Source organism: Leucoraja erinacea, chromosome 1, assembly GCF_028641065.1.
Source record: "Leucoraja erinacea ecotype New England chromosome 1, Leri_hhj_1, whole genome shotgun sequence".
NCBI lineage: Eukaryota > Metazoa > Chordata > Chondrichthyes > Rajiformes > Rajidae > Leucoraja > Leucoraja erinaceus.
In genome coordinates, this window is record NC_073377.1 from 29,871,299 (window position 1) to 29,898,746 (window position 27,448).

Here is a 27,448-nt window from a genome sequence, read left to right on the forward strand (position 1 = left end):
ACGCAATACTCCAGGTGTGGTCTCACCAAGATCCTGTACAACTGCAGTAGAACCTCCCTGCTCTTATACTCAAAATTTTTGCTATGAATGTTAACATACCATTCACTTTCTTCACTGCTTGCTGCACTTGCATGCCTACTTTCAATGACTGGTGTACCATGACACCCAGGTCTCGTTGCATCTCCCCTTTTCCTAATTGGCCACCATTCAGATAATAGTCTACTTTCCTATTTTTGCCACCAAAGTGGATAACCTCACATTTATCCACATTATACTGCATCTGCCATGCATTTGCTCACCGTGTGCTTTAGGTTTGCATACTAATCTTTTATGTGGGACCTTGTCGAAAGCCTTCTGACAGTCCAGATATAACACATCCACTGGTTCACCCTTATCCACTCTACTAGTTACATCCTCAAAAAATTCTATAAGATTCGTCAGACATGATTTACCTTTCATAAAACGGTTTCACCCAGAGAGTTGTGAATCTGTGGAATTCTCTGCCACAGTAGACAGTGGAGGCCAAGTCACTGGATGTTTTCAAGAGGGAGTTAGATTTAGCTCTTGGGGCTAAAGGAATCAAGCGATATGGGGAAAAAGCAGGAACGAGGTACTGATTTTAGATGATCAGCCATGTTTCAGGTCGGTACCATTGTTCAGACTAAATACATCAGTGACAAATTCATATTAAATGGCGGTGCTGGCTCGAAGGGCCGAAAAGCCTACTCCTGCACCTATTTTTCTATGTTTCACTGATTCTAAGTCATTATGGAAGGTGATAAAAGAAAGTTCAGTGCACAGAATAGACAGGAGCATGGCAGGGAGCGAGGAAGGACTGGTGGATTGAAACAAATTTATTTTAATGTGAAAGGAATGGCTGGTATGGTAGATGAACTCTGGGTGTGGATAGATACAATTGGGAGGTTGTAGTTATTATGTAAATCTTGCAAAAAATATCTTGAGAAATAAAAAAGGACTGATCATCTTGTTGGAAGTGTATTATAGGCCCCCAAATAGTCATGGGAATTAGAAGACCAAATATGCCAGGAGATTACAGTCAGCTGTATGATTAATGGGTTACACAGAAAAGCTGGAGAAACTCAGCGGGTGCAGCAGCATCTATGGAGCGAAGGAAATAGGCAACGTTTCGGGCCGAAACCCTTCTTCAGACTCAAGTTATCTCTTCAAGATATGCCTACCTTGAAGAAGTTCTCCTCTTCTCTCCGGAAAAACACTGTATGATTAATGGGGTTGTCATAGTAGAGAATCTTAACTTGCCCAATATAGGGATTAGATAGGATGGAATCTGTCAAATGTGTTCAGGAAGGTTTCTTTAGGCAATAGTTAGGGGCCCTACAAGGGAAAAGACAAATCTTGATCTACTAAGAAATTGGCAAAGGCAAGTGACTGATGTATTTGTCACTGATGTATTTAGTCTGAAGAAGGGTACCGACCTGAAACATCACCTATTTCCTCTCTCCATAGATGCTGCCTCACCCGCTGAGTTCCTCCAGCATTTTGTCTACCTTTGATGTATTTCAAAGGTATTCAAAGGTTTTTATTAGTCACATTCACATACACCGAGGTGTAATGAAGTGAAATGCTTTTTGCCATTTTGCAGTACACAAAAGAATACAGACATAACACCAATGAGAGTCTTAAACACAAATAACATCCCCCCACAATGGCTCCAACTATGAGGGAAGGCACAAAGTCCAGTCCCCAACCCCAGTTCACCCATAGTCGGGCCTATTGAGGCCTCCACAGTTGCCTCTACGGAGGCCCGATGTTCCTGGCCATTCCCACCGGGTGGAGGTGCTCCGGCGTCGGGAGAGTCCTCACAGCGGCATGGGAACCCTGGAACGGCCGCCTCCGTACTGGAGGCCGCAGCTTCCGAAGCCGACAAGGCCGCGCCGGATGGAGCTCCAAAACTGGCGATCTCGTCGTGAGATCCCAGGCTCCCGGTGTAAAGTTCAGCGCCGCCGCCCGCAGCTGGCCGCTCCACAGTCCTGCAGCTCCGCGATGTTTTTCCCGGCGGTCTCAGCTCACCGGAGCTCCAGCGCGGCGACCCAGGCAAGGCATCGCCCGCTCCACGATAGCGCTCCAGCGCTGTGCCGCTGCCGAAGACGAGGTTCTGGCGGTCCGCGACAGGAAACGCCGCTCCAGGCCCGCTGGTAGGCCGAGAGGACGGGTCGAAGCTGCAGCCCGGAGAAAAGCTCTCTCTCCAACCAGGTAGGGAGGGTGGTGATTGGCAGTCACCGAGGTACGTTGTTGAGTAGAGTGACAGCCGCCGGAAAGAAGCTGTTCCTCGACCTGCTGGTTCGGCAACGGAGAGACCTGTAGCGCCTCCCGGATGGTAGAAGGGTAAACAGTCCATGGTTGGGGTGAGAGCAGTCCTTGGCAATGCTGAGCGCCCTCTGCAGACAGCGCTTGCTTTGGACAGACTCAATGGAGGGGAGCGAGGAACCGGTGATGCGTTGGGCAATTTTCACCACCCTCTGCAATGCCTTCCGGTCGGAGACAGAGCAGTTGCCATACCATACTGTGATGCAGTTGGTAAGGATGCTCTCGATGGTGCAGCGGTAGAAGTTCACCTGGATCTGAGGAGACAGATGGACCTTCTTCAGTCTCCTCATGAAGAAGAGACGCTGATGAGCCTTCTTGATCAGAGTAGAGGTATTGTGGGTCCAAGAGAGGTCATCGGAGATGTTGACTCCCAGGAACCTGAAGCTAGAAACACGTTCCACCTCCATCCCGTTAATGTGGATGGGGGTGTGCGTGCCGCCTCTGGACTTCCTGAAGTCTACAATGAGCTCCTTGGTCTTCTTGAAGTTAAGAGCCAGGTTGTTGTCAGCGCACCATGCTGCTAAGTGCTGGACCTCCTCTCTGTAGGCCAGCTCATCGTTGTTGCTGATGAGGCCAATCACCGTTGTATCATCTGCATACTTGATGATGGTGTTAGTACCATGTACAGGTGTGCAGTCATAGGTGAAGAGGGAGTAGAAGAGGGGGCTCAGCACACAGCCCTGTGGAACGCCGGTGTTCAGGGTAAGGGTTGAAGAGGTGTGCTTGTCTAACCTCACAGACTGGGGTCTGTTGGTTAGAAAGTCCAGTATCCAGTTGCAGAGGGAGGGGTCGATGCCCAGGTTACCGAGTTTGGTGATCAGTTTTGATGGTATAATGGTGTTGAATGCTGAGCTGTAATCGATGAACAGCATTCTTACGTAAGTGTCTGTTGTCGAGGTGGGAGAGGGCGGAGTGAAGTGCCGTTGAGATGGCATCCTCCGCACTGTTCTTGCGGTAGGCAAACTGATAGGGATCCAGTGTGGGGGGTAGGCAGCTTTTGAGGTGTGCCAGGACCAGCCTCTCGAAGCACTTGGTGATGATGGGGGTAAGTGCAACTGGGCGGAAGTCGTTGAGGCTTGCCGCAGTGGAGTGTTTTGGCACTGGCACGATGGGAGGTGGCTTTAAGGCAAGTGGGGACAACTGCTTGGGCAAGTGACAGGTTGAAGATGTCAGTCCAGACGTCTGTCAGCTGCGCAGCACAGGCCCTGAGCACGCGCCCGGGGATGCCGTCAGGGCCAGCAGCCTTACGTGCATTAGTCCTACTCAGTGGCACGTACACATCGTAGGGGGTGAGTGTGAGGGGTTGGTGATCGGCAGGTAGCACAGCCTTGATGGCTGTCTCTAGATTGTCCCTGTCGAAGCGGCCATAGAAGTGATTAAGCTCCTCAAGGAAGGAGGCGTCGCTGGATGTGGGGGTGATGTTGGAGGGTCTGTAGTCCGTGATGGCCTGGATGCCTTGCCACATGCGTCGGGGGTCGGAGTTGTTGTTGAAGTGCTCCTCAATCCTGAGCTTATGGCAGTGCTTGGCCTTCCTGATGCCCCTCTTCAGGTTAGCCCTGGATGAACTGTAGGCTCGAGCATCGCCTGACCTGAAAGCGGTGTCCCGTGCTTTCAGCAGTAGCCTGATCTCGCTGTTCATCCATGGCTTCTGATTCGGGTATATGGTCACCTGTTTGAGGGAGGTGACACTATTGATGGTGGAGTTTATAAAGTCCAGAACAGAGGATGTGTAGGAATCAATGTCCGTGTGAGAGTCAAGTGGGCCTGGGCTGCAAACGCCTTCCAGTCAGTGTTTCCAAAACACTGCTGAAGTGTGAAGTCTGCTTCCTCTGACCAGACTTTAACTGTCCTCACAGTTCGACCCATCCTTGCGGCCTACCAGCGGGTCTGGAGCGGCGTTTTCTGAGGGGACCGCCCAGAACCTCAGCTTTTGCGGCGGCACAGCGCTGGAGCACTATCGCGGAGCGGGCGATGCCTTGCCTGGGTCGCTGCGCTGGAACTCTGGAATGCTGAAGACTGCCGATGAAACATGGGCTGTGGGCCGCGGCGCTGAACTTTACATCGGGAGCCTGGGATCTCTCGCCGAGATCACCAGTGATGGAGCTCCATCCAGTGCGGCCTGCCGGCTTCGGAAGCCGCGGTCTCCAGTAAGGAAGCGGCCGTTCCGGGTTTCCCATGCTGTTGAGAGGGTTCTCCCGACGCCGGAGCACCATCATCCGGCAAGAACAGCCTGGAACATCGGGCCTCCGTAAAGGTGACTGCGGAGGCCTCAATAGGCCCAACTATGGGTGGACATGAGATGGGGACTGGACTTTGTGTCTTCCCTCATAATGGGAACCATTGTGGGGGGATATTTTTTATGTTTAAATCTCTTTATTATTGTTATGTCTGTTTTTTTTTTTTTTAATATGTGCTGTATTGGCAACAAGCATTTCACTACACCTATGGTGTATGTGACCAATAAATAACCTTTGAACTCAACGTTATTACCTATCTATACACTGTAAATGAATTGATTGTAGTCATGTATTGTCATTCTGCTGACAGGTTAACACGCAACAAAAAGCTTTTCACTGCACCTCGATACACGCGACAATAAACTAAACTTAACTGCGAGTGAAGGACAAGGCAGATGGGAGTAAAGAAACTTGGATGACAAGAGAAATTGTGGGTCTCGTCAGAAATGAGGCATATGACAGGCACAAAAAAAGACACAATGCTGCAGGAATTTAGTTTAGTATTGTCAAGTGTGCAGTGGTGATGTGAAAAACGGACAAATTAGGACATTCCTTGGAGCACAGGAGGCAGAGGGGTGATTGTAGTGAGTTGTGTAAGATCAAGAGAGGAATAGATATGATGAATGGACAGTCGTTTACCCAGAATCGGAGAATCGAGAACCAGATGATATAGGTAAGATGAGAGGGAAATATTTAATATATACCTGAGGGGCAATTTTTTCACACAGGATGCCAGATTAGGTAGCTGAGCAAGGTGCCATAACAACATTTAAAAGGCATGCATGGGCAAGAAAAGTTTAAGGCATTTGGTAGAAACATAGAAACATAGAAATTAGGTGCAGGAGTAGGCCATTCGGCCCTTCGAGCCTGCACCGCCATTCAATATGATCATGGCTGATCATCCAACTCAGTATCCCGTACCTGCCTTCTCTCCATACCCCCTGATCCCCTTAGCCACAAGGGCCACATCTAACTCCCTCTTAAATATAGCCAATGAACTGGCCTCAAACTACCCTCTGTGGCAGAGAGTTCCAGAGATTCACCACTCTCTGTGGTGGTAGATGGGGCATCTTGGTTGGTATGGACAATTTGGGTCAAAATTGGGTCACAAATGGAACTGGATGTCGGTGGGAGGTTAATGAATAAGGGGAAGTTAATGAGCATGCTCATGGAAATAGGTTATGTGAAATAGTGGGGAGTGGGCATGCTTGGATATCTGCCAGAGATTCAGTACACTTAATTAGCTTCCTTCTATGTAGTCATAAAATATGATTAGCAGAGATTGACTAACTCTGGGGGAGAAAATGGGTTAACAGCAGTTAAAACTGTAAAGTAATTCAACTTCATTGGATTGCTCATATCGGTAGTAATTTTAGGCTTTGAGTAAAACGGGAATGATTAATTAGTCATTAATACAAAACCAATGTGTTCGTGAGATATCTGCGAATGGAGTGGGCTAAGGACAAATTAGCCTCTGATGTCCTGTGACCATGGGTGCAGCCGGAGCCTCTCTGTAACTAATGCTATATAATATATGTTATTTTGGACCGCTCAGAATAGTCTCTTAATCTCAGAAAATGGCTGTTGTTCAACTGCTTTACATATTATATGTTTTAAGTAATTCTTTATTTGAATCCTGTCCTTTTAGCAATAATCCTAAATCATCCTCCAATTTGCAGCAACTGCTGGAAATAGTCACTTTCTATTCATTCTCATAAGCTCTTTTTAAACATTGAATTGTTTTCTAAATCTGCCCGTGAGCTTCTCTGCTGTGGTGAATGGTTTTCTAGTTGTTCAACCACCTCATCGTATATCCTCTCTTGCAGGTATTCTGGATAGATTTATGTTGCACCTTTTTGCTTTGACAACCAATATCCTTTGAGCAATGAGGTTTTAAAACTTGCATGCATGACTCTTTCTACAGCATAATTGAAGTCCTGCACATACAATCTATCGTCTGTAGGTCTCTGATGATGAGAATGTAAAATCCAAAGTTGTACTTTGGTTCCTGACGGCTTTTCGCAGATGCATTTTTGTGTATCTCTACCCCCTTATCTATTTCTTCAATATATTTTGCTATTTCATAAACTGTGCCCCTTTTTATTGGCAATGCTGTCAAATGGCGAGACCAGCATTTTCTGCTCATCCCCAGTTGCCCTTGAAAGGGTGGCATTGAGCTACCACATTGGAACTTGTTCTTCTTGCGCAGATACTCACACTGTGCTGTTGGATAGGGTATTCCAGGGTTTAGATGATGGGCTGCAGTAACTCAACAGGTCAGGCAGTATCTCTAAAGAAATGGAATCAATGACGTTTTGGGTCGAGACCCTTCTCTTATAGAAACTTACAAAATTCTTATAGAAACTTACAAAATTCTTATAGAAACTTACATAATTCTTAAGTGGTTGGACAGGTTAGATGCAGGAAGATTGTTCCCGATGTTGGGTAAGTCCAGAACAAGGGGTCACAGTTTTAAGTATAAGGGGGAAATATTTTAGGACTGAGATGAGAACAAAATTTTTCACACAGAGAGTGGTGAATCTCTGCAATTCTCTGCCACAGAAGGTAGTTGAGGCCAGTTCATTGGCTATATTTAAGAGGGAGTTAGATGTGGCCCTTGTGGCTAAAGGGATTAGGGGGTATGGAGAGAAGGCAGGTACAGGATACTGAGTTGGATGATCAACCATGATCATATTAAATGGCGGTGCAGGGCCGAATGGCCTAATCCTGCACCTAATTTCTATGTTTCAGACCTCCTTTAGATGATGGAAGGTTGGAGGCTGAGGCACAACCTGATAGAAGTATGTAAAATTAGGAGATAGATGCTTCCCCATCCCCCCCAGGTTAAAATGTCAATACTGGAAGGCTTAGATCTAAAGATCTTGAGAGGGGGAAAGTATAATGGCATTTGCGAGGCAGATTTTGCTTTTGCTCAGTTGGAATGCGTTGCCTGGGAGGTGATAAAAGCAGATACAAGCACTGTGTTTAAGCTGCATTTAGAGTGCCCTAGAGTGCCATCGTCGACTTAAGCGGCAGAATCTCTGTTTATGGCAGTGAAAGGGTGGCTGCTGGCGGCTACGAATGGCCTGCTCATGGTGGTTTCAAGGCATGGTGTTGGGGAAAGCTGGCATGGGACGTCCTACTGCAGAGTTTACTTGCGCACAGCCTGTGGCTGCTGCACAGTGTGACGGTGGAAGGAGCGAACGGCATCGAATTGGACCAGTCCAATCCCTTATTTGATCCAGTGCTGCCAGACATGAGGCCTTTAAAGAGAGATGTGTAAGAATTACATATCTCTTTAGGCCTCGATCAGATGTTTCAAAGACTTGGAAGTTGCATGATGACTCCGGAACATGACGTCCGCGTGTTTCAGAAAGGGATCTATCGTTCAATATATGGTATGATTTGATGGCTAGCATGCAGAACAAGTATTTCACAATCTCTTTACTCATACTTTGTTAGCCAAGTGTGTGTTGCAACATGAAAGGAATTAGATTTGCCATACAGTCATACTAATAAAAGCAACAGAACACACAAAACACATTTTAACATAAACATCCACCACAGTGACTCCTCCACATTCCTCACTATGATGGAAGGCGAAAAAAAGTTTGCCTTCCACATGACAATATGACATTACAATAAAGAAACCATTGAACCAACATTGAACGATGGTTGAAGCGGCAGAGGGATGCAGACCTTGACTGGTACATGCAATTAGTGAGGTTGGCATCAAGATTTGTGCAGAAGTGATAGGCTGAAGGGCCTGGTCCAGAGCTGTATCTTTCTGTGTACATAAACGTCTATGCCTCAGCAATTTAAGTGCTCTTCCAGACACTTCTTAAATGCTTCAACCACACACTGAGACCGTGTATTCCAGAGACAAAATATTTATTAATGAATCAAACGCACCTTCTGGCTCCACACACCCTTTATAGTCTCTATGGGGCCCCACTCATTGCCTAGTTATCCTCATGCTCTTTACATATTTACAGTACATCTTCGGATTGCATTGTTTAATTTGCTAACATTTTGTCGAGCCCTTTCTTTGACTTTCCGATTTCCTTATCCTTTCTCTCCATTTTCTGTAATGCTCTCAATATCTGAATTTAGTTTCTTGTTTTGTTTTTGCCTGCGTGCAGCTCGATATTTGGGTTCCCTGGATTTGAATGCCTCAAGTTCAGTTCACTTTTGTCAACTGCATCTTGGTTTTAGTGAATTAGTCTTTGTTTATAACTATCTTTAATGCATTTACACTGATTATATCACAATTATCCTTAGAATAATTACCACTTTTCAGGAAGTACCAATTTTGAATTTAATTCTGAAGAAAGACACAAAATACTGGAGTAACGCAGGGGGTCAGGCAGCAACTGTGAAGAAAAGGAATCGGTGACGTTTTGGGTCGGTACTTTATTCAGACCCCGAAACGTCACCTATTCCGTTTCTCCAGAGGTGTTGCCTGGTTCATTGAGTTACTCCAGCATGTTTTGTCTATCTTCAGTGTATCTACGGTTCCTTCATGCACATTGGATTTAATTCAGCTCCTTGTTCTTTCTATCCATGTGGCATTTTGATCCTTCTGAAGTAACATTTCTTACTGTAGTCAATTTATTTTATTTCATCAATGACTAATTTAAACCCTAACATATTTAATACTATAACATGCCAATATATATTTAAACAATAGATCCTAATGGTGGGTATGTCCTGTTCATGCAAACATATATAGTTTTAAGTCAATTTTTTAAAAATGGCATGATGAATTATCGCTGTCAGTCCCCAGCCATTTCACATTTCTATCAGGTTGTCATGAGTCATCTATTGTTTTTCAATGCAGCAGTAGTCTTTGTAGCCTCAGTGTAACCATAAAAAGTTTTACAATGTACTGGTTGATGATGCTGTATTCAGGGTATTCCAAGAGATAAATTGGAATCTTCACTTCCAAGGCTGCACATCAATCTTTTTTTCCCCATTTAACAAATAACTAGACTAAGTGGGGGAGGGGGGGTGTGTGGACTCGCGGGTTCCCGGCCCCAACTCCGACCGCACTCCTGGCTCCAGGACCCAGCTCCAGACTCGCTCATCTGCTCCCGTCCCCAGCGCCTGTCACGCTCGCAGCCCCCATCCACGGACACAGCCCTCCCCCACCCGAGGAACACAGCCCATGCTCCGCTGCTTCAGCTTTATTCTTGGCGGCTTCTGGGCGGGTGGCTTCTGGATGTGCTCACCGACTCAGCCCCGCAACCGGGGCTTTATTCTCCAGTGGGTGCCGGATGGGGCGTTACCATCATGGTGACTGACAGGCGAGAAGACTAATCTGCTGATCTCACAATTTTTAAAAACTTCATAACTTTTGTGATCTTCCACCGATCGGAACAGAGGAGAACGGTGAGTAAGGTGGCAGAAAATTCCAGCAATATAGGGTACAGTTTTTACGCAAATTAAAAAACAACGATGACCAGAAGTGGTCAAGATGAGAGTTTTAGTAATCGTATAGATAGACATATGACCCCTGGATTGTTTTGTAGCACTTAGTTTTGTACCAAAGGTAATTTGTCATCTCTGACGGTAGTATATTGTCCAAGCCAGTTAACAGATAAAGATAAGTAGTTTCATATTAAGATTATTGTAAATGAAAGAAGGGTCTAAGTTTATATAGATTGTTACTTGGCCCTTTCAGACTGACCTAAAGCAGTTTAGGGCAACAAGGACGTTCCAATGAAAATGTTGCCATTGTAATGTTCAGAAAACCCTCGGACAATTTTCTTACAAGGAGCATTGATGAATCTTACAATATTAAATAATACCCACAAAACAACTATTCTGCTCTTTGACAGAGATTCTGTAAAGGTCAACATAGAAATTGTGCAAGATTACAATTCCTTCATAAGCTGTAGTGATCAAGCAAGTGTGCTCAATAAAGCAGTTCTATACATTTGATATCTACATGCCCTAATTTCACGGAAATGGCTGTCTTGGCCGTCACTATGTTAGACAATTTAGAGAAGACTTGCCTGAACTCTGCTTTTAAGGCCAAATAGATGTTATTGTTTCCTCGGATGCTTTATTCAAATGCACAGTAGTGACTCAATTTTTCAATCTTACAGCAAATGAGTTTAGCAGTGAAAGTAATCCCATCAGTCACAATGTTTCATTGCCTTTCTTTTTGCTGCTTAAATGAACACTGGCAACCATTCATGACAAATTGCAAGGCAACATAACTTTTGGACTGATTCCTCAGACTGAATAACTTCATTTTTGAAGAAAGGGGTCCCAGTGTAATAAAAAACATTGGACGGCCAGGAAGTGAAGTAATCTCTGTTTACCAGGTTTATACCCACACCGATTGAGAATTAGAGTATCAATCTAAATTGTGAAAAATCTAATTGAAGGGCAAAGCAAGTTTCAGGAATTACTCAAAGGAGGTTACCACTGTTCTAAAGTGTTTTTACAAAATCAGTCTTGTAAACTTGCAAAACAAAATTTGCTACACGCAAGCTGAATAATTAGCTATGGTATAATGTGCTCTTGATACAATTTCTTAAACACCACTTGAGATAATTAGTAAATACCAGTATAGGAGGTACCAATGGAAATAATCTTAGAATCTGTTTTGTAATGAAACTATACTTTATTATTCCAAGCAGGATCCCACAGCTACCTCCATCTCGGAAGGTGAGAGTGACATCCGGGAGGGTGAGACTGTGGCAATGAATTACAAACCATCCCCTCTGCAGATGAAAATCGGTGAGTTACGATGTGTGAATACAACAGTGTTTTGTTTTTTCTCTCAAAATACTCATTGTTCTGGTTCTATTATGAGGAAATCGCTGGTTACTTTCACATTAACATTCAAGCCCATTTTTCATTCAATGCTATGTAAAATTGAATTGTCCACGTATTTGGTGTATTTAATGTGGCACAGTGTTGCTAAAAGCTTCATTCCCTTGGGCACTGTAAATGCACATTGCTGTAAAATGGACTGAATTGAGAAAATTGCTCAACAGAAAACTGGGGATAGATAACATTTATTTTTCTGTTTTCTTTGACTTATCGACCATATTAAAACTGAAGAGTATTACATTAGATGTTTCAGTTACAGTTAAATTACAGTTCTCGCCTGGGACTAGAGAAAGCCAATGATTGAAACAATGCAGTTTTTTTCAAATGCAAATAAAATACCTGCAGCCATTTATACAGGGGTTTGTTACATTAGCTTATCTTTTTAAAATTGTTTAAATTCACAATGACAGGTGTGATACTTAAATTATATTATAGTGTGTCGTTTAAGCCTGGCCTCCACCTCAATTGTTCTGACCAGCCAATCCTGTACTATTTTTAAAGAAAGAAGTGTGTTAGAAGGAACTGCAGATGCTGGTTTAATCCAAATATAGACGCAAAAAGCTATATAACATATAACAATTACAGCATGGAAACAGGCCATCTCGGCCCTTCTAGTCCGTGCCGAACACTTACTCTCAGCATCTCTGGAGAGAAGGAATCTGTGTTGTTTCGGGTCGAGACCCTTCTTCAGACTGTTTAGGGATAAGGGAAACGAGAGATATAGACGGCGATGTGGAGAGATAAAGAACAATGATGCAAAAAAGTAACGATGATAAAGGAAACAGGCCATTCTTAGCTGTTTGTAGGGTGAAAATGAGAAGCATGTGTGACTTGGGAGATCAGGGTGGATCAGGCGGACTGAGCGAAGGTGGTCTGCGAAACGATCGCTCAGTCTGCGTTTGGTATCGCCGATGTTTAAGAGTCCGCATCTTGAACAACGGATACAGTAGATGAGGTTGGAGGAGGTGCAAGTGAACCTCTGCATAACCTGAAAGGACTGTCAGGGTCCCTGGAGAAAGTCGAGGGAGGAGGTATAGCGACAGGTGTCGTATCTTCTGCGGTTGCAGGGGATGGTACTGGGGGAGAGGGTGGTTTGGGTGGGAAGAGATGAGTTAACCAGGGAGTTGCGGAGGGAATGTCTCTGCGGAAGGCGGAATGGGATTGAGATGGGAAAATGCGACGTGGTGGGATCCCGTTGGAGGTGGCGGAAATTTTGGAGGATTATGTGTTGTATGAGACGGCTGGTGGGGTGGAAGGTAAGGATTCGGGGAAGGGGAGCAAGGGCGGAGCTGCGGGGTACCGAGGAGACACGAGTGAGGGCCTCATCTATGATCGGAGATGTGAACCCCAGTTCCATAAAGAATGAGGACATCTCAGATGTCCTAGTAAGGAACACCTCATCTTGGGCGCAGATGCAGCATAGACGGTGGAATTGGGAGTAGGGGATAGAGTCTTTGCAGGAAACCGGGTGGGAAGAAGTGTAGTCTAGATGGTTGTGTGAGTCAGTGGGTTTGTAATAGACTTCAGTCAATAGCCTATTTCCTGTGATGGAGACTGTGATCAAGAAAGGGGAGGGAGGTGTCAGAGATGGTCCCAAGTAAATTTGAGCAAGTGAAAATTGGTGGTGAAGTTAATGAAGTCCATGAGTTCTGCTTGGGTGCAGGAGGTAGCACCGATGCAGTCATCAATGTAACAGGGATTGTTCAACGTACCCAACAAAGAGGTAGGCGGCATAGCTGGGTCCCATGTGGGTGCCCATAGCTACGCCTTTGACTTGGAGGAAGTGGGAGGAGTCAAAGGAAAAGTTGTTGAGAGGTCCAGCTCCACTAGGTGGAGTAGAGTGTTAATAGAGGGAAATTTGATGGTTCTGCGGTTGAGGAAGAAACAGAGGGCTTTAAGGCCTTCCTGGTGGGGGATGGAGGTGTATAGTGACATCATGTGGATTGGATTACTATAATAGAAAGTAAGTGCTACTTTTCCATAATTTTCCCTGCTATTGCCACTGCATAGCCACAGTTTACTGAAGTTCATCAACCTATGATTTAGGTCTGTATTTAGTTTTGACCATTGGTACAATTCATGAGTACTGCATTAGATTACCTTTATCCACTGAAGCATCGGTGACTATTTTCTTCCAACATGACGGGATTAACTTTATGAACAAAAAGTGTTTGGCAGCATAAATAATAGGGCATATCTCTGTTTAACTGGTTAGATCTTTGAATCTTAATAACTGCATTAACTTTTTTTTCAGAATGCATTGTATGTGTTCTTAATGCTTTCTTTGAGGGCATGGAAGAAGTGTTGTGAAACTGAGGTGCTGTGTTATTCTAATACTATATTGCATGTTTTTATATTAAACATAATGTGAACAACAGTAGAACATCATTAATAAGGTATCAGGTTGTACACCTTGGATCATGGCAGAAGTCTCCTCATGGCGATCCTTGGAAGCGATGACGCGATGCACTCTGTGACCTGTCGGGTGACAATTCTGTCAACATGTTGGACGACGACAGAAACCAACAGCGCGCTACATCGTCCGAAACACGAGCGAACGAGGTTGTACACATTTCATCAGCAGAGAATCATTAAATCTGTTCTCTCTCAGGAAATACCTGCCATTATTTTCTACTTAAGACTTTCAGCAGTGGGCGAGTTTCCTTATATCTCAATAGATGTACAATATTTTTGAATAATCTCATGGAAACTACTGTCTTTCTGATCTTTAAAATAAAAAGTAAAAGTAATAAAAAGTAAAATTAAAATGTATTTGGGTTTCATGCACTTCCCAAATTCCTAGCCCTAGCAATTGAGTGAACCATAATTAAATAACTTGCTTACACTTATTCCTAAATTTAAACAGTAAGTACAGTTTTGTTTTGCATGTGGTATTGACAGAGGAAAGGAATCTGAAGCCCAATGAGCAGAGCATGGATATGTGGAAAGACAACATAGAGCCAAGCCGGGTTGATTGGAGTTTGATCATCCTTCACATACCTCTTTTTTTGAATTATTATTCATTTTCTGGGATGTGGACCACTGGTAAGGCCAGCAATGATTGTCTATCCTAAATGCCCATACGAAGATAGTAGTGGACAGCCACCTTGATTTGTTGCAGATCTTCTGGTGAAGGTACTTGGAAAATACAGTAAACCCTCATTAAAACTGACCTCTTCCAGGCTGCACCTACTGCTGCCACTACCGCACAGCTTCTCCGGCCGCTTCCAAGCCGTGTCGGCAACCGCTGTTGTAGACCCTTGTATTCCAGCCACCCGCAAGCTGCGACCATTGATTCCGTCGATCCTGGCCCTCTTTGCCAGCAGTCTGGGGTCGTCAACTCACCTGGATTCCAGGCCCAGTTCTGGTCCGAGAGTCTGCAGAAGGGTCACAACCCGAAACGTTATCTATCCATGTTCTCCAAAGATGATGTCTGACCTGCTGAGTTACTCCAGCTCTTTGTGCCCTGTGTATTAACCAGAAATTACAATTGTTTGTTTCTACTAATAATACATGATTCCTTACTCGGTTATAGCGGACAATCAGCAATAACGAACATCACTCTCATGTGTAAGAAGGAACTGCAGATGCTGGTTTAAACCGAAGATAGACACAAAAAGCTGGAGTAACTCAGCGGGACAGGCAGCATCTCTGGAGAGAAGGAATGGGTAACGTTTTGGGTCGAGACCCTTTTTCAGACTGGTTAGGGATAAGGGAGATGATTGATAGAGGGTGATGTGGAGAGATAAAGAGCAATGAATGAAAGATATACAAAAATGTAACGATGATAAAGGAAACAGGCCATTGTTAGCTGTTTGTAGGGTGAAAATGAGAAGCTAGTGACAGGTGGAGGAGGGATAGAGAGAGAGAGAGTGAATGCGGGGCTACCTGAAGTGGGAGAAATCAATATTCATACCACTGGGATGTAATCTGCCCAAGCTAAATATGAGATGCTGTTCCTTCAGTTTGTGTTTAGCCTGACAGTGGAGGAGACCGAGGACAGAAAGGTGTAGGAATGGGAAGGAGAATTAAAGTGTCCAGCAACTGGGAGATCAGGTTGGTTCACGTGGGCTGAGCGAAGGTGTTCTATGAAACGATGTACAGGTGCACAACCTTTTATCCGAAAGCCTTGGGACCAGACACTTGTCGGATTTCGGACATTTTCGGATTTCAGAATGGAAGATTTTTAGCGTAGATTAGGTAGGTAGCGCGGGCGGCTTGAAAAGTCTGGAGCTGCTGCCTCCTCCCCATACGAAGATACTATTGCATAAACCTTAGTCAGTTAGTTGGAGGGATTTTGGTGGTGGTACTTGGAAAATACAGTGAAGGGGGAAACTTAATTCTTAGTCCCCTACCAGGTGCACCGACTGCTGCCTCGCGGAGCTGGGCTTCTCCGTCCGGCCAAGCCGGGCGGCAACCCGCTTGGAGCTAGACCCCGGCAACTCTACCCCACCTGCGAGGCTGCTCCAAATTGATTCCGTCAATCCTGGCCCTCCCAGCTCCGGGAATGTCGGGAGTCGGCAGCATCACAGCGCTGGATACCAGCGGGGAGCGGGCAATGCCTTACCGGGGTCGCCGTGCGGCAAGCTCCGGAAACGCTGTGGCCGCCGACACACAAAGATGATGCGGACGTCGCTGGATTTGGAGCCAGCGGAGTTGGGGGCTGTGTATTAACCGCGGGCGGCGCCGGTTTGTTTCTACTACCCCGGCAACTCTACCCCTGGCTGCGCGGCTCCAAATCAGCGACGCTCGAACGACTGTTGTGTGTCGGCGGCCACAGCGATGCGGAGCTTGCCGCACGGCGACCCGGTAAGGCATTGCCCGCTCCCCAGCTGGTAGGCCAGCGCTGCGACGCCGCCGGACTCCCGACATTCGCGGAGCTGACCCTTTTCCGGCCACGGGCCACGCTGGATTTGCAGCGCCTGCATGTGGGGAGATAGAGTTGCAATGGTCGGAGCTACAACTGGCGCCGCCCGCATGATAACGGCCACAGCGCTGCGGAGCTGTTTGCACGGTGACCCGGAGAAGCTATTGACCGCTCCCCGCCTCTCCGACCAGGTAGGGTGACTAAGAATTAAAGTTTACCCCTTCACCCCCCTTCACATAAAAGCCCTCCAAACTAACTGACTAACATTTAAGCAATGATTTACAGATGTTTAAGCGTCTCCCGGTCTCCAGGGAGGAGGCAGCCGCTACAGTAGTACAGACCTGGGTTGACCGTGGGTCGTTTTGGGTCAAGTTTGGCGCCAAACGCGAGCTTTGGTGCGCAGACGACATCTGGAAAAAATGGCCGGTTTTCGGAGCTTTTCGGTTTCTGGAACACCGGATAAAAGGTTGTGCACCTGTATAAGAGTCCACATCTTGAACAATGGATACAGTAGATGAGGTTGGAGGATGTGCAAACAAACCTCTGCCTAACTTGAAAGGACCGTTGGGGTCCCTAGACAAAATCGAGGGAGGAGGTATAGCGGCAGGTCCCTTATGGTGGGAAACAATATATTTAAATGATTTTTTTTAAATCAGGGAAATTACATAATACTTGGGACCCGTTGAAATCAATGGACTTACTGGGAACAGGTGCAAGCTTGATGGGCAGAATTTCCCACTTGAGTGCAGGGAAATAAAAGTTTGTGCTGTTTCTCTGGAGTCCTGGAAACCCATAAACACAATTCTGTGCTGATTCCATTTTGTTTTCACCACATTCCCATCAACTCCACCCAGATTCTGTCACTCACTGGCACATGAGGGGCTATTTATAATAGCCAACTAACTACCCAACTTGTAAGCCATCAGGATGCAAATGGAAACCAGCGCATTGCGGGAAAATCTATGTGGAGAATGTGCAAATCTCCACACGGACTGCACCAGAGATCAGTATTTATATGAGTTGCTACGGCTGTAATGCTGCACCATTGTACTGCCCTACCAAGTGTAGAAAAACAAATTATGGGTGAAGTGGTAAAGTAATCCAAGCTTACGAATTGCAGCAAGAACCAGATGTCTTTTATGATATTGCACCTAAATAACCAGTAATCAAATGAATGTTGCCACTTTTGTGAAGGGGTAGTTCACAACTATTAGTGGAGTTTGCAAGGTAGACAAAAATGCTGGAGAAACTCAGCGGGTGAGGCAGCATCTATGGAGCGAAGGAAATAGGCAACGTTTCAGGGTCGAAACCCTTCTTCAGTTTGCAAGATCAGTCATATGGGTGCAATCTTGTAGTGGAATGATTCTGGATAAGTAATTCAGGGACCTAAGTTAAAAAAAAAATTTAAAGCTCGAGTTCAAATCCTCCCATGGCATTTATACAATTTATTTGAGTCTGAATAAGTCTGAATTATAAACTAATGAGTAAAGTTGACCATGATTCGATTGCATTGTCAGAATCTGTTTGGTTTATCCATATCCCTTTTGTGTATTAAATCCTTCCTCTTTGCTCCAAATGGTATATAAATTATTCCAGATCCACAGTAATGTGATTATATGTGCTTGTCCATCTAACAAACTCCTTTTTAAGAGTCTAGAGAAAAAAAATAATGTCCACCCTTTTTAAACAATTCAGGATGCAAAGATCCACACACAGAACAGGGTCTTTATCAGCTTCAAATTACTTTCACAATTCAATTACTTTCACATCTGAAGAAGGGTTTCAACCCGAAACATTGCCTATTTCCGTTGTTCCATGGGTGCTGCCTCACCCGCTGAGTTTCTCCAGCATTTTTGTTTACCTTCGATTTTCCAGCATCTGCAGTTCCTTCTTAAACTTTCACAATTTAACACTTATTTTTACTGGATTTGTAATCAGAAGAATAACCCAGACACTAACTTCAATTTTTTTTGTATCTGTTTGAGCCTTGGGGTAACTTTACATCTACAAAAAAGGTCTTGGAAGAAACCATTGTTGGTAATACAAAAAAAAAACATGAAGCTCATTGTCTAATACTTCCACTCCCTTCAATTAATTTTGAAATCCAATTAAAGATGCCCTTAAGTGAAAGGTGACTACCGTTCCAATGTCTCACCAGTTACCGACTCCAATAAACATTCACAATACTGTGCCTGCATTGACAAGAACAGGATAAAACTATTGTATTTTTACTTGTTTTGTCAGATGTATTGTTGCCCATTCTGATTTAATCCCCTTAATCCTTCATTTGCTTTTTCTTTAATGACTGGGGGACCTTGCCGGCAGTACATGTAAGCCTGTCCAGTTAAAAAGGCACGAAAGATATAATAGGAATTATATTTATTTTATTTATTAATCTTTTTTTAAATATATATACAAAACAGTGTGACACCATCACCATAAATAAAACAAAATAAGAAAAACAACAATCAAAATTAAAAAATCAATAGATAGGAGGGAAAAAAATGTAAATAAATTTTAAAAATTGAGTAAGACTGTGTGGTTCACTTACCAGATTAAAAAAAAAAGTTACATTGATTCGTTAACTGGAGATATTTCAATATTCACAGAAACATACCATCTAGTTCTATAACACAATTTTCCCATATCTAGCTCGGCATTTATCTAGTTAGAAACGTAGAAATCAGGTGCAGGTGTAGGCCATTCGGCCCTTCGAGCCTGCACCGCCATGGCTGATCATCCAACTCAGTATCCCATACCTGCCTTCTCTCCATACCCTCTGATCCACTTAGCCACAAGGGCCACATCTAACTCCCTCTTAAATATAGCCAATGAACTGGCCTCAACTACCCTCTGTGGCTGAGAGTTCCAAAGATTCACCACTCTCTGTGTGAAAAAAGATTTTCTCATCTCGGTTTTAAAGGATTTCCCCCTTATCCTTAAGCTGTGACCCCTTGTCCTAGACTTCCCCAACACCGGGAACAATCTTCCTGCATCTAGCCTGCCCAACCCCTTAAGAATTTTGTAAGTTTCTATAAGTTCCCCTCTCAATCTCCTGAATTCTAGAGAGTATAAACCAAGTCTATCCAGTCTTTCTTCATAAGACAGTCCTGACATCCCAGGAATCAGTCTGGTGAACCGTCTCTGCACTCCCTCAATGGCAATAATGTCCTTCCTCAGATTTGGAGACCAAAACTGTACGCAATACTCCAGGTGTGGTCTCGCCAAGACCCTGTGCAACTGCAGTAGAACCTCCCTGCTCCTATACTCAAATCCTTTTGCTATGAAAGCCAACACACCATTCGCTTTCTTCACTGCCTGCTGCACCTGCATGCCTACCTTCAATGACTGGTGTACCATGACACCCAGGTTTCGCTGCATCTCCCCTTTTCCTAATCGGCCACCATTTAGATAATAGTCTGCTTTCCTGTTTTTGCCACCAAAATGGATAACCTCACATTTATCCACATTATACTGTATCTGCCAAACATTTGCCCACTCACCCAGCCTATCCAAGTCACCTTGCAGTCTCCTAGCATCCTCCTCACAGCTAACACTGCCCCCCAGCTTAGTGTCATCTGCAAACTTGGAGATATTGCCTTCAATTCTCTCATCCAGATCATTGATATATATTGTAAATAGCTGGGGTCCCAGCAGTGAGCCTTGCGGTACCCCACTAGTCACTGCCTGCCATTGTGAAAAGGACCCGTTTACTCCTACTCTTTGCTTCCTGTTTGCCAGCCAGTTCTCTATCCACATCAAAACTGAACCCCCAATGCCGTGTTCTTTAAGTTTGTATACTAATCTCTTATGTGGGACCTTGTCGAAAGCCTTCTGGAAGTCTAGATACACCACATCCACTGGTTCTCCCCTATCCACGCTACTAGTTACATCCTCGAAAAATTCTATAAGATTCGTCAGACATGATTTACCTTTCGTAAATCCATGCTGACTTTGTCCAATGATTTCACCACTTTCCAAATGTGCTGCTATTCCATCTTTAATAACTGACTCTAGCAGTTTTCCCACTGTTAGACTAACTGGTCTGTAATTCCCCGTTTTCTCTCTCCCTCCCTTCTTAAAAAGTGGGGTTATGTTTGCTACCCGCCAATTCTCAGGAACTACTCCAGAATCTAAAGAGTTTTGAAAGATTATTACTAATGCATCCACTATTTCTGGAGCTACTTCCTTAAGTACTCTGGGATGCAGCCTATCTGGCCCTGGGGATTTATCGGCCTTTAATGCATTCAATTTATCCAACATCACTTCCCGACTAACCTGGATTTCACTCAATTCCTCCAACTCCTTTGACCTGCGGTCCCCTGCTATTACCGGCAGATTATTTAATCAAAGTAAACCAAAGTAGTTATTCAATTGGTCCGCCATATCCTTGTTCCCCATGATCAACTCACCTGTTTCTGACTGCAAGGGACCTACATTTGTTTTAACTAATCTCTTTCTTTTCACATATCTATAAAAAGTTTTGCAGTCAGGTTTTATGACTGCCAGTTTTCTTTCATAATCTATTCTTCCTTTCCTAATTAAGCCCTTTGTCCTCCTCTGGTGGTCTCTGAATTTATCCCAGTCCTCTGGTATGCTGCTTTTTCTGGCTAATTTGTTCGCATCATCCTTCACTTTGATACTATCCCTGATTTCCCTTGTTATCCACGGATGCACTACCTTCCCTGATTTATTCTTTTGCCAAACTGGGATGAACAATTTTTGTAGTTCATCCATGCAGTCTTTAAATGTCTTCCATTGCATATCCACCGTCAACCTTTTTAGAATTAATTGCTAGTCAATCTTGGCCATTTCACGTCTCATACCCTCAAAGTTACCTTTCTTTAAGTTCAGAACCATTGTTTCTGAATTAACAATGTCACTCTCCATCCTAATGAAGAACTCAACCATATTATGGTCACTCTTGCCCAAGGGGGCACGTACAACAAGACTGCTAACTAACCCTTCCTCATTACTCAATACCCAGTCTAAAATAGCTTGCTCTCTCGTTGGTTCCTCTACATGTTTATTTAGATAACTATCCCGCATACATTCCAAGAAATCCTCTTCCTCAGCACCCCTGCCAATTTGATTCACCCAATCTATATGTAGATTGAAGTCACCCATTATAACTGTTTTGCTTTTGTTGCACGCATTTCTAATTTCCTGTTTGATACCATCTCCAACTTCACTACTACTGTTAGGTGGCCTGTACACAACACCCACCAGCATTTTCTGCCCCTTAGTGTTTCGCAGCTCTACCCATACCGATTCCACATCCTCCAAACTAATGTCCTTCCTTTCCATTGCGTTAATCTCCTCTCTAACCAGCAACGCTACCCCACCACCTTTTCCTCTCTCTCTATCCCTCCTGAATATTGAATATCCCTGGATGTTCAGCTCCCAGCCTTGGTCACCCTGGATCCATGTCTACGTGATCCCAACTATATCATAATCATTAATGGCTATCTGCACGTTCAACTCATCCACCTTATTACGAATACTCCTTGCATTGAGACACAAAGCCTTCAGGCTTGTTTTTACAACGCTCTTACCCCTTATACAATTATGTTGAAAAGTGGCCTTTTTTGATTTTTGTTCTGGTTTTGTCTGCCTGCCACTTTTACTTTTCACCTTGCTACCTATTGCTTCTACCCTCATTTTACACCGCCCTGCCTCTCTGCTCTTGTACCCAACATGTTGGTGTCGTATCTCAAATAAACGGTCCATTTTTCCCAGATCTAATCAAATGAATTATCCTTGACTCTCAAGGAATATGTCAGTTTCTCCATATTAAAGATGTCTCGCACAATTTCTAACCACTGTTCCTGTTTTGAACTTTTTTCATTGCCACTGCCTGGTAATGGCCTTCTTACTTGCTGCAAACAAAACTTTAATCAAATATGTATCTTCTATCTTTACTATATCTTTAATGTGCCCCTGATACATCACAGGGCAGGTATCTAGGTCGGTGGGGGGCGCTGCAAGCCGGCCCCCTGTCAGCAGCGTTTCAGTTTTTTTCTACTTTTTTTGTTTTTTTAGTATGTTTTACAGTATGTTTTTGATGTTTCTCGGTGTGTTTTGTGTGGGGGGGTAAGGGGGAAACCGCATCGGTCGCCTCTCCCGTGGCCTAACAGCAGGGATCGGCACGGCCTTTCCCAGAGACGCGCCCAGGGCTTCAGCGGCGGGCGCAGTGCGGACTCGGCGTGGAGTGGGCGAGCCCTCGCTGGGGCTCGCCAGAGGGAGCGCTCCATTTCGCTGGCCTGCGGCAGCCTGAAGCCGCAGTCTGCAGAGCTCCAGCTAACGCGGCGTCTGCAGCCCCGGGATCCCTCGTGGCGGACCCGGGGGGAAGAAGAAGCTCCGAATGCCGGCCTGTGGCCAACTTCTACTGCGGGTCCGGCGTGAACTTACCATCACCCCTGGAGGGGAGCTTCGACCGCCGGCCTGCAGTCTGTGGTGATTCTGGCTGAGGCGCGAATTTTAAATCTTCGACGGTCTCTGGTGGGGAAGAGCCGATCCTGGACTTACCTTGACTTTTACCTTGTCCTTTATCATCTGGACGCCCACAGCGACGGCTGCGGAGGGTTGAGGTCCCGACCACGGGGGAAAATGGAGGAGGACTGGCCAATTTCTGTGCCTTCCACCATAGTGATGAATGCTGTGGTGGATGTTTGTGTTAAATTTTTATTGTGTTTGTGTGTTCTTTATCATTGTACCGCTGCTGACAAATTCATTTCACTTGCACTTTATGTGCAATGTGACGAATAAAACTGATTGATTGATTGATTGATTTGGGATTTTATAACCCAAGATATTTTTAAAAACTGCATTAACATTTTCCCAATATGGCCTTATCATTACACAGTTCCAGAAAATATGCGAGTGGTCTGCCTCCGTACTCCCACTCAGCCTCCAACAGTGTTGTTGGCAGCAAGTTGTCTGCTTTTTATTTTGGGTGTTATAAAAAACCGAGTTAGATTCTTCCAGCAAAATTCTCTATACTAGTGAGCTTGTGGATGTACACTGTTTCACACATTTGATACCATTCTCCTTCTGTTATTTGAATTTTTAATTCTGCTTCCCATTTTGTTTTTATGTCGAGCATTGGTTCTTCCCCCCCCCCCCCCCCCCCCCCCCCCCCCCCCCCCCCCCCCCACCCAGAGCTATTATATGTTTGCTCAGTTCAAATATTTGAATTAACCATGATTCAGTTTCACAGTAGTTAATAGGTAAATGCACAGAATTTTTTCCCTGAAAAGGGGGATCAAGAATTATGGAACATGGGTTTAAGGTGAGGAGTGGGGGGAATTTAACATGACCAGAGGGGTCCTTTTTTTACAGAGTTGTGGGTATATGGAACGAGTTGCCTGAGGAGATTGTTGAGGCAGGGACTATCATAACATTTATGAGACATTTGGACAGTTGCATGGATAGGATCGGTTTAGAGGGTTCTGGGCCAAGTGCAGGCAGGTGGGACGAGGGGAGGTGGGGCATGTTGTTCGGCATAGGCAAGTTGGGCAGAAGGACCTGCATGACTCTGAGTTAGAAACATAGAAAATAGATGCAGGAATAGGTCATTCGGCCCTTCAAGCCAGCACCGCCATTCAATATGATCAAGGCTGATCATCCAAAATCAGTACCCTGTTCCTGATTTCTCCCATTATCGCTTGGTTAAGCTACAGATGGAGGCCATTCAGTTCATTGAGCTTATACCAGCTCAACGGATAAGCAAAGGACTTTAGTCCACTCCCCGGTCCTCTTTCTATAGGGTTATGATTTGTTTTCCTTTCACTATATAACCAGCAATGCTACGGTTGAATTCATCCACAATAAAATTCATCTCCAATAATAACCTAAAATCTTTTTTTTTTAACTCATGTCATTCTTTTGCCACTTGCCTGCCTGCCTTTTGTCCATTGGCTTGCACCCAACTGACCAATCAGGACTATTGCTATCATCACTTTATACCCTGACTGGAATATGATAACGTATCATGTAGACATAAAATGCTGGAGAAACTCAGCGGGTGAGGCAGCATCTATGGAGAAAAGGAGCAGGCGACGTTTCGGGTCGAGACCCTTCTTCAGACTGATGGCGGGGGGGATGAAAGGAAGAGGCGGAGACAGTTGGCTATGTGGTAGAGCTGGGAAGGGGGAGGAGGGAGAAAGCAAGGACATGTAAAGGATGCTTGTTGGGGCTGGTAAATAAGTGAGATTATGAGGAGGACTATAGAGGCTGGAGGGGGCAGTTGTGGCAGCAATATAATGGGGGGGGGCACCATTGACTCCACAGTCAAAAAGGCATAACAGAGGATGTACTTCCTGCAGATAGACTGATACTTTGTGAGAGGAAGGGAGGGGGTAGGAGTGGTGGGGTGCCACTAGGAGCGATAAAAGGACGAAGGAGAAGTGGGAAAAGGAAGGCGAGAGCATTTCTATCCAAAAACAACCGTGTGTGTGTGTGTGTGTATGTTTAAATGTAAGTGATTGGCAGAACTATTTATATTTTGAAAGGGTAAAGCTTCTTCCAGTCACTTCCCCATGGGGTCAGAGCACATTGTAGAAAGTCATGCTTTCTCTTAATTCACTTGGTATTAGAATAATGCTGTTAATAAGGTACACTTAGGTCTCGGATGGTGCGGACTGGCATATTTACCTGACTTTTGGCTTTTATTCCAATCAATGCTGCTATATGCCTATATAAAATTCATTTTCTTCAGATGGCACATATTAGTATGATTAATTTTCCAGAAAACTTGGTAGATTTCAAGGGAGCTTGGGAATATGGGTTTGTGTGAGTCGGTTGCTGAACCTTTGGGACTTTCAAGCAGTTGGCCAATGGATTATTGGACTTTTACTACACAACCATCAGGAATTCTGGAAAACCAATTCAGGATTCACCAATTCAGGAATGTGTATTATTGGTGGTGCCTTTCAAAAAAATGTGTTTGCTTTGTCCATTTATAGAGAAACAAAGAGAGCTGGCCAGGAAGGGGTCATTAAAGAATGGCAATGTCGGAAGTCCTGTCAACCAGCAACCAAAAAAGAATAATGTAATGGCACGGACAAGGTGTGTATGATATGTTAATGTAATGTTGAGAACTTTAGGAATATTTCAATGTAGAATCGTCCGTGTTTTTAAAGTATTGTAATAAGTTGAGATATGATATTTTCATGTGCAAGTAAGGCTTTTTGAGCAGATTTTGGTAATGTACGGAGCAAGAGAGCGTAATAAATAAGGATCAGGACTCTGTCTCAAACCTACCCTGCCATTCAGTGTGCTCATGGCCCAGGTTGAAATTAATGAATGAACAAGTTTATGTATGAATTAATTAATTTTATTGGCCAAGTATGTTCACATACTAGGAATTTACCTTGGTGCTCCGCTCGCAAGTGACAACATGACATACAATGACAAATAAGAATGACACATAAAACATTAAACATTAATAATAAAACATTATCGATTAAACATGTAAATTAAATTAAATACCAGAGCAAAAGGAGGCTACAGAGTTTTGGTTATTGAATAGAGCTACTGCTCGTGGAAAAAAAGCTATTTTTATGTCTGGCTGTGCAGCTTTGCCCTGAGTCAGTCACCTTCCAGAGGAAAGTGACTCAAAGAGTTTATGGCCAGGGTGAGAGGGGTCAGAGATGATCTTACCCGCTCCCTTCCTGGCCCTTGCAGTGTACAGTTCGTCAGTGGAGGGAAGGTTGCAGCCAACAACCTTATCAGCTGATCAGAACAATTTGCTGCAGCCTCAGGGTGTCATGCTTGGTGGCTGAGCTAAACCAGACCATGATGGAGAAGGTGAGGCCAGACTCTACGATGGACATATAGAATTGGACCATCATTGCCTGTGGCAGATTGTGTTTCATCAACTGCCACAGAAAGTACATCCTCATTTGTGCCTTTTTGACTGGAGTCAATGGTGGCCCCCATTTAAGGTCCTTGAACATGATGGTTCCCAGGAACTTAAAAGACTCCACAGATGTGACTTTGATGTTGTTGATGGTGAGTGGGGTGAGGGGAGGGGCAGCTCTCCTAAAGTTCACAATCAATTCCACTGTCTTAAGAGCATTGAGCTCCAGGTTGTTTCGATGGCACCAGGATGCCAGCTGTGTCACTTCATGTCTGTATTCCTCCACATCCTGGATCAATCCAATCGGGGTTGTGTCGTCCGCAAACTTGAGAAGCTTGACAGAAGAGTCAGTGGAGGTACAGTCATTGGTGTAGAGAGAACAGGGGAGAGGGGAGAGCACACAGCCCTGTGGTGCTCCTATGCTGAAGGTCTGCGGTTCTGAGGTGTGCTTTCCCAGCCTCACATGCTGCTTCCTGTCTGTCAGGAAGCTGGTGATCCGCTGACAGATGGGTTCAGGCACGGTCAACTTGGAGAGTTTGGAGTGTAGTAGCTGGCACAATGGTGTTGAATGCAGAGCTAAAATCAACAAACAAAATCCTCGCATAGGTCCCCTGGCGGTCTAGGTGCTGGAGGATGAAGTGCAGGCCCAGGTTGACTGATTCATCCACAGATCTATTGGGCCGATATGCAAACTGCAGAGGGTCCAGCTCGTGATATTTTTCAGCTTGGTCAGCACAAGGCTTTCAAGGGTCTTCTTGACTATAGAGGTCAGTGCAACAGGCCTGTAGTCATTAAGACCAGTAATCCTTGCCTTTTTGGGTACAGGGACAATAGTGGAGGCTTTGAAGCAGGCAGGGACAGTACAGGTTTGCAGGGATTGGTTGAAAATGTTTGTGTCGACCGGTGCCAGTTGTTCGGCTCAGAGCTTGAGAGTGGAGGGGGAAACATTGTCCAGTTCTGGAGATTTCTGACTTCTGAACAGCTTCTCCACCTCCTCAATTTGAATAGGTGATGGAGAAATGTTGGTGATGTTGGGGAGGGGGGGTGACGTAGTGGACGAGTCCAGTCTTTTCAGTCAAGCTACATAAACTTGGTGTTAAGTGGTGATTGGAGGTCGTGGGATCAGTCTGACTGAATTGCTTTAAAGGTGTGGAGGTAGTGGGGGGAGTGTTCCTCTTTGTGACTGGAGCTGTGAATGATTTGGTTGGGATGGGCAAGTCCTTCCAAATTTCTGATTATCGAACCTACAATAGAACTCGTTCAGGTCGTTGATCAGCTGACGATTGTCCA

At 44.7% G+C, this 27,448-nt stretch overlaps 1 protein-coding gene across 4 annotated transcripts in view; it reads left to right on the plus strand.

Moving 5' to 3' along the window:
* fam219aa (family with sequence similarity 219 member Aa) overlaps positions 1–27,448 on the plus strand; it is a 68,411-nt gene that overhangs the window by 17,496 nt on the left and 23,467 nt on the right. For 2 of the 4 annotated variants that reach the window (XM_055632282.1, XM_055632299.1), the window contains exons 2-3: positions 11,231–11,333; positions 25,263–25,365. In XM_055632282.1, coding sequence (XP_055488257.1) covers positions 11,231–11,333; positions 25,263–25,365 — 206 coding nt within the window. The remainder of the gene's footprint in view (positions 1–11,230; positions 11,334–25,262; positions 25,366–27,448) is intronic. The other 2 variants (XM_055632291.1, XM_055632307.1) reach the window with 1 other exon arrangement.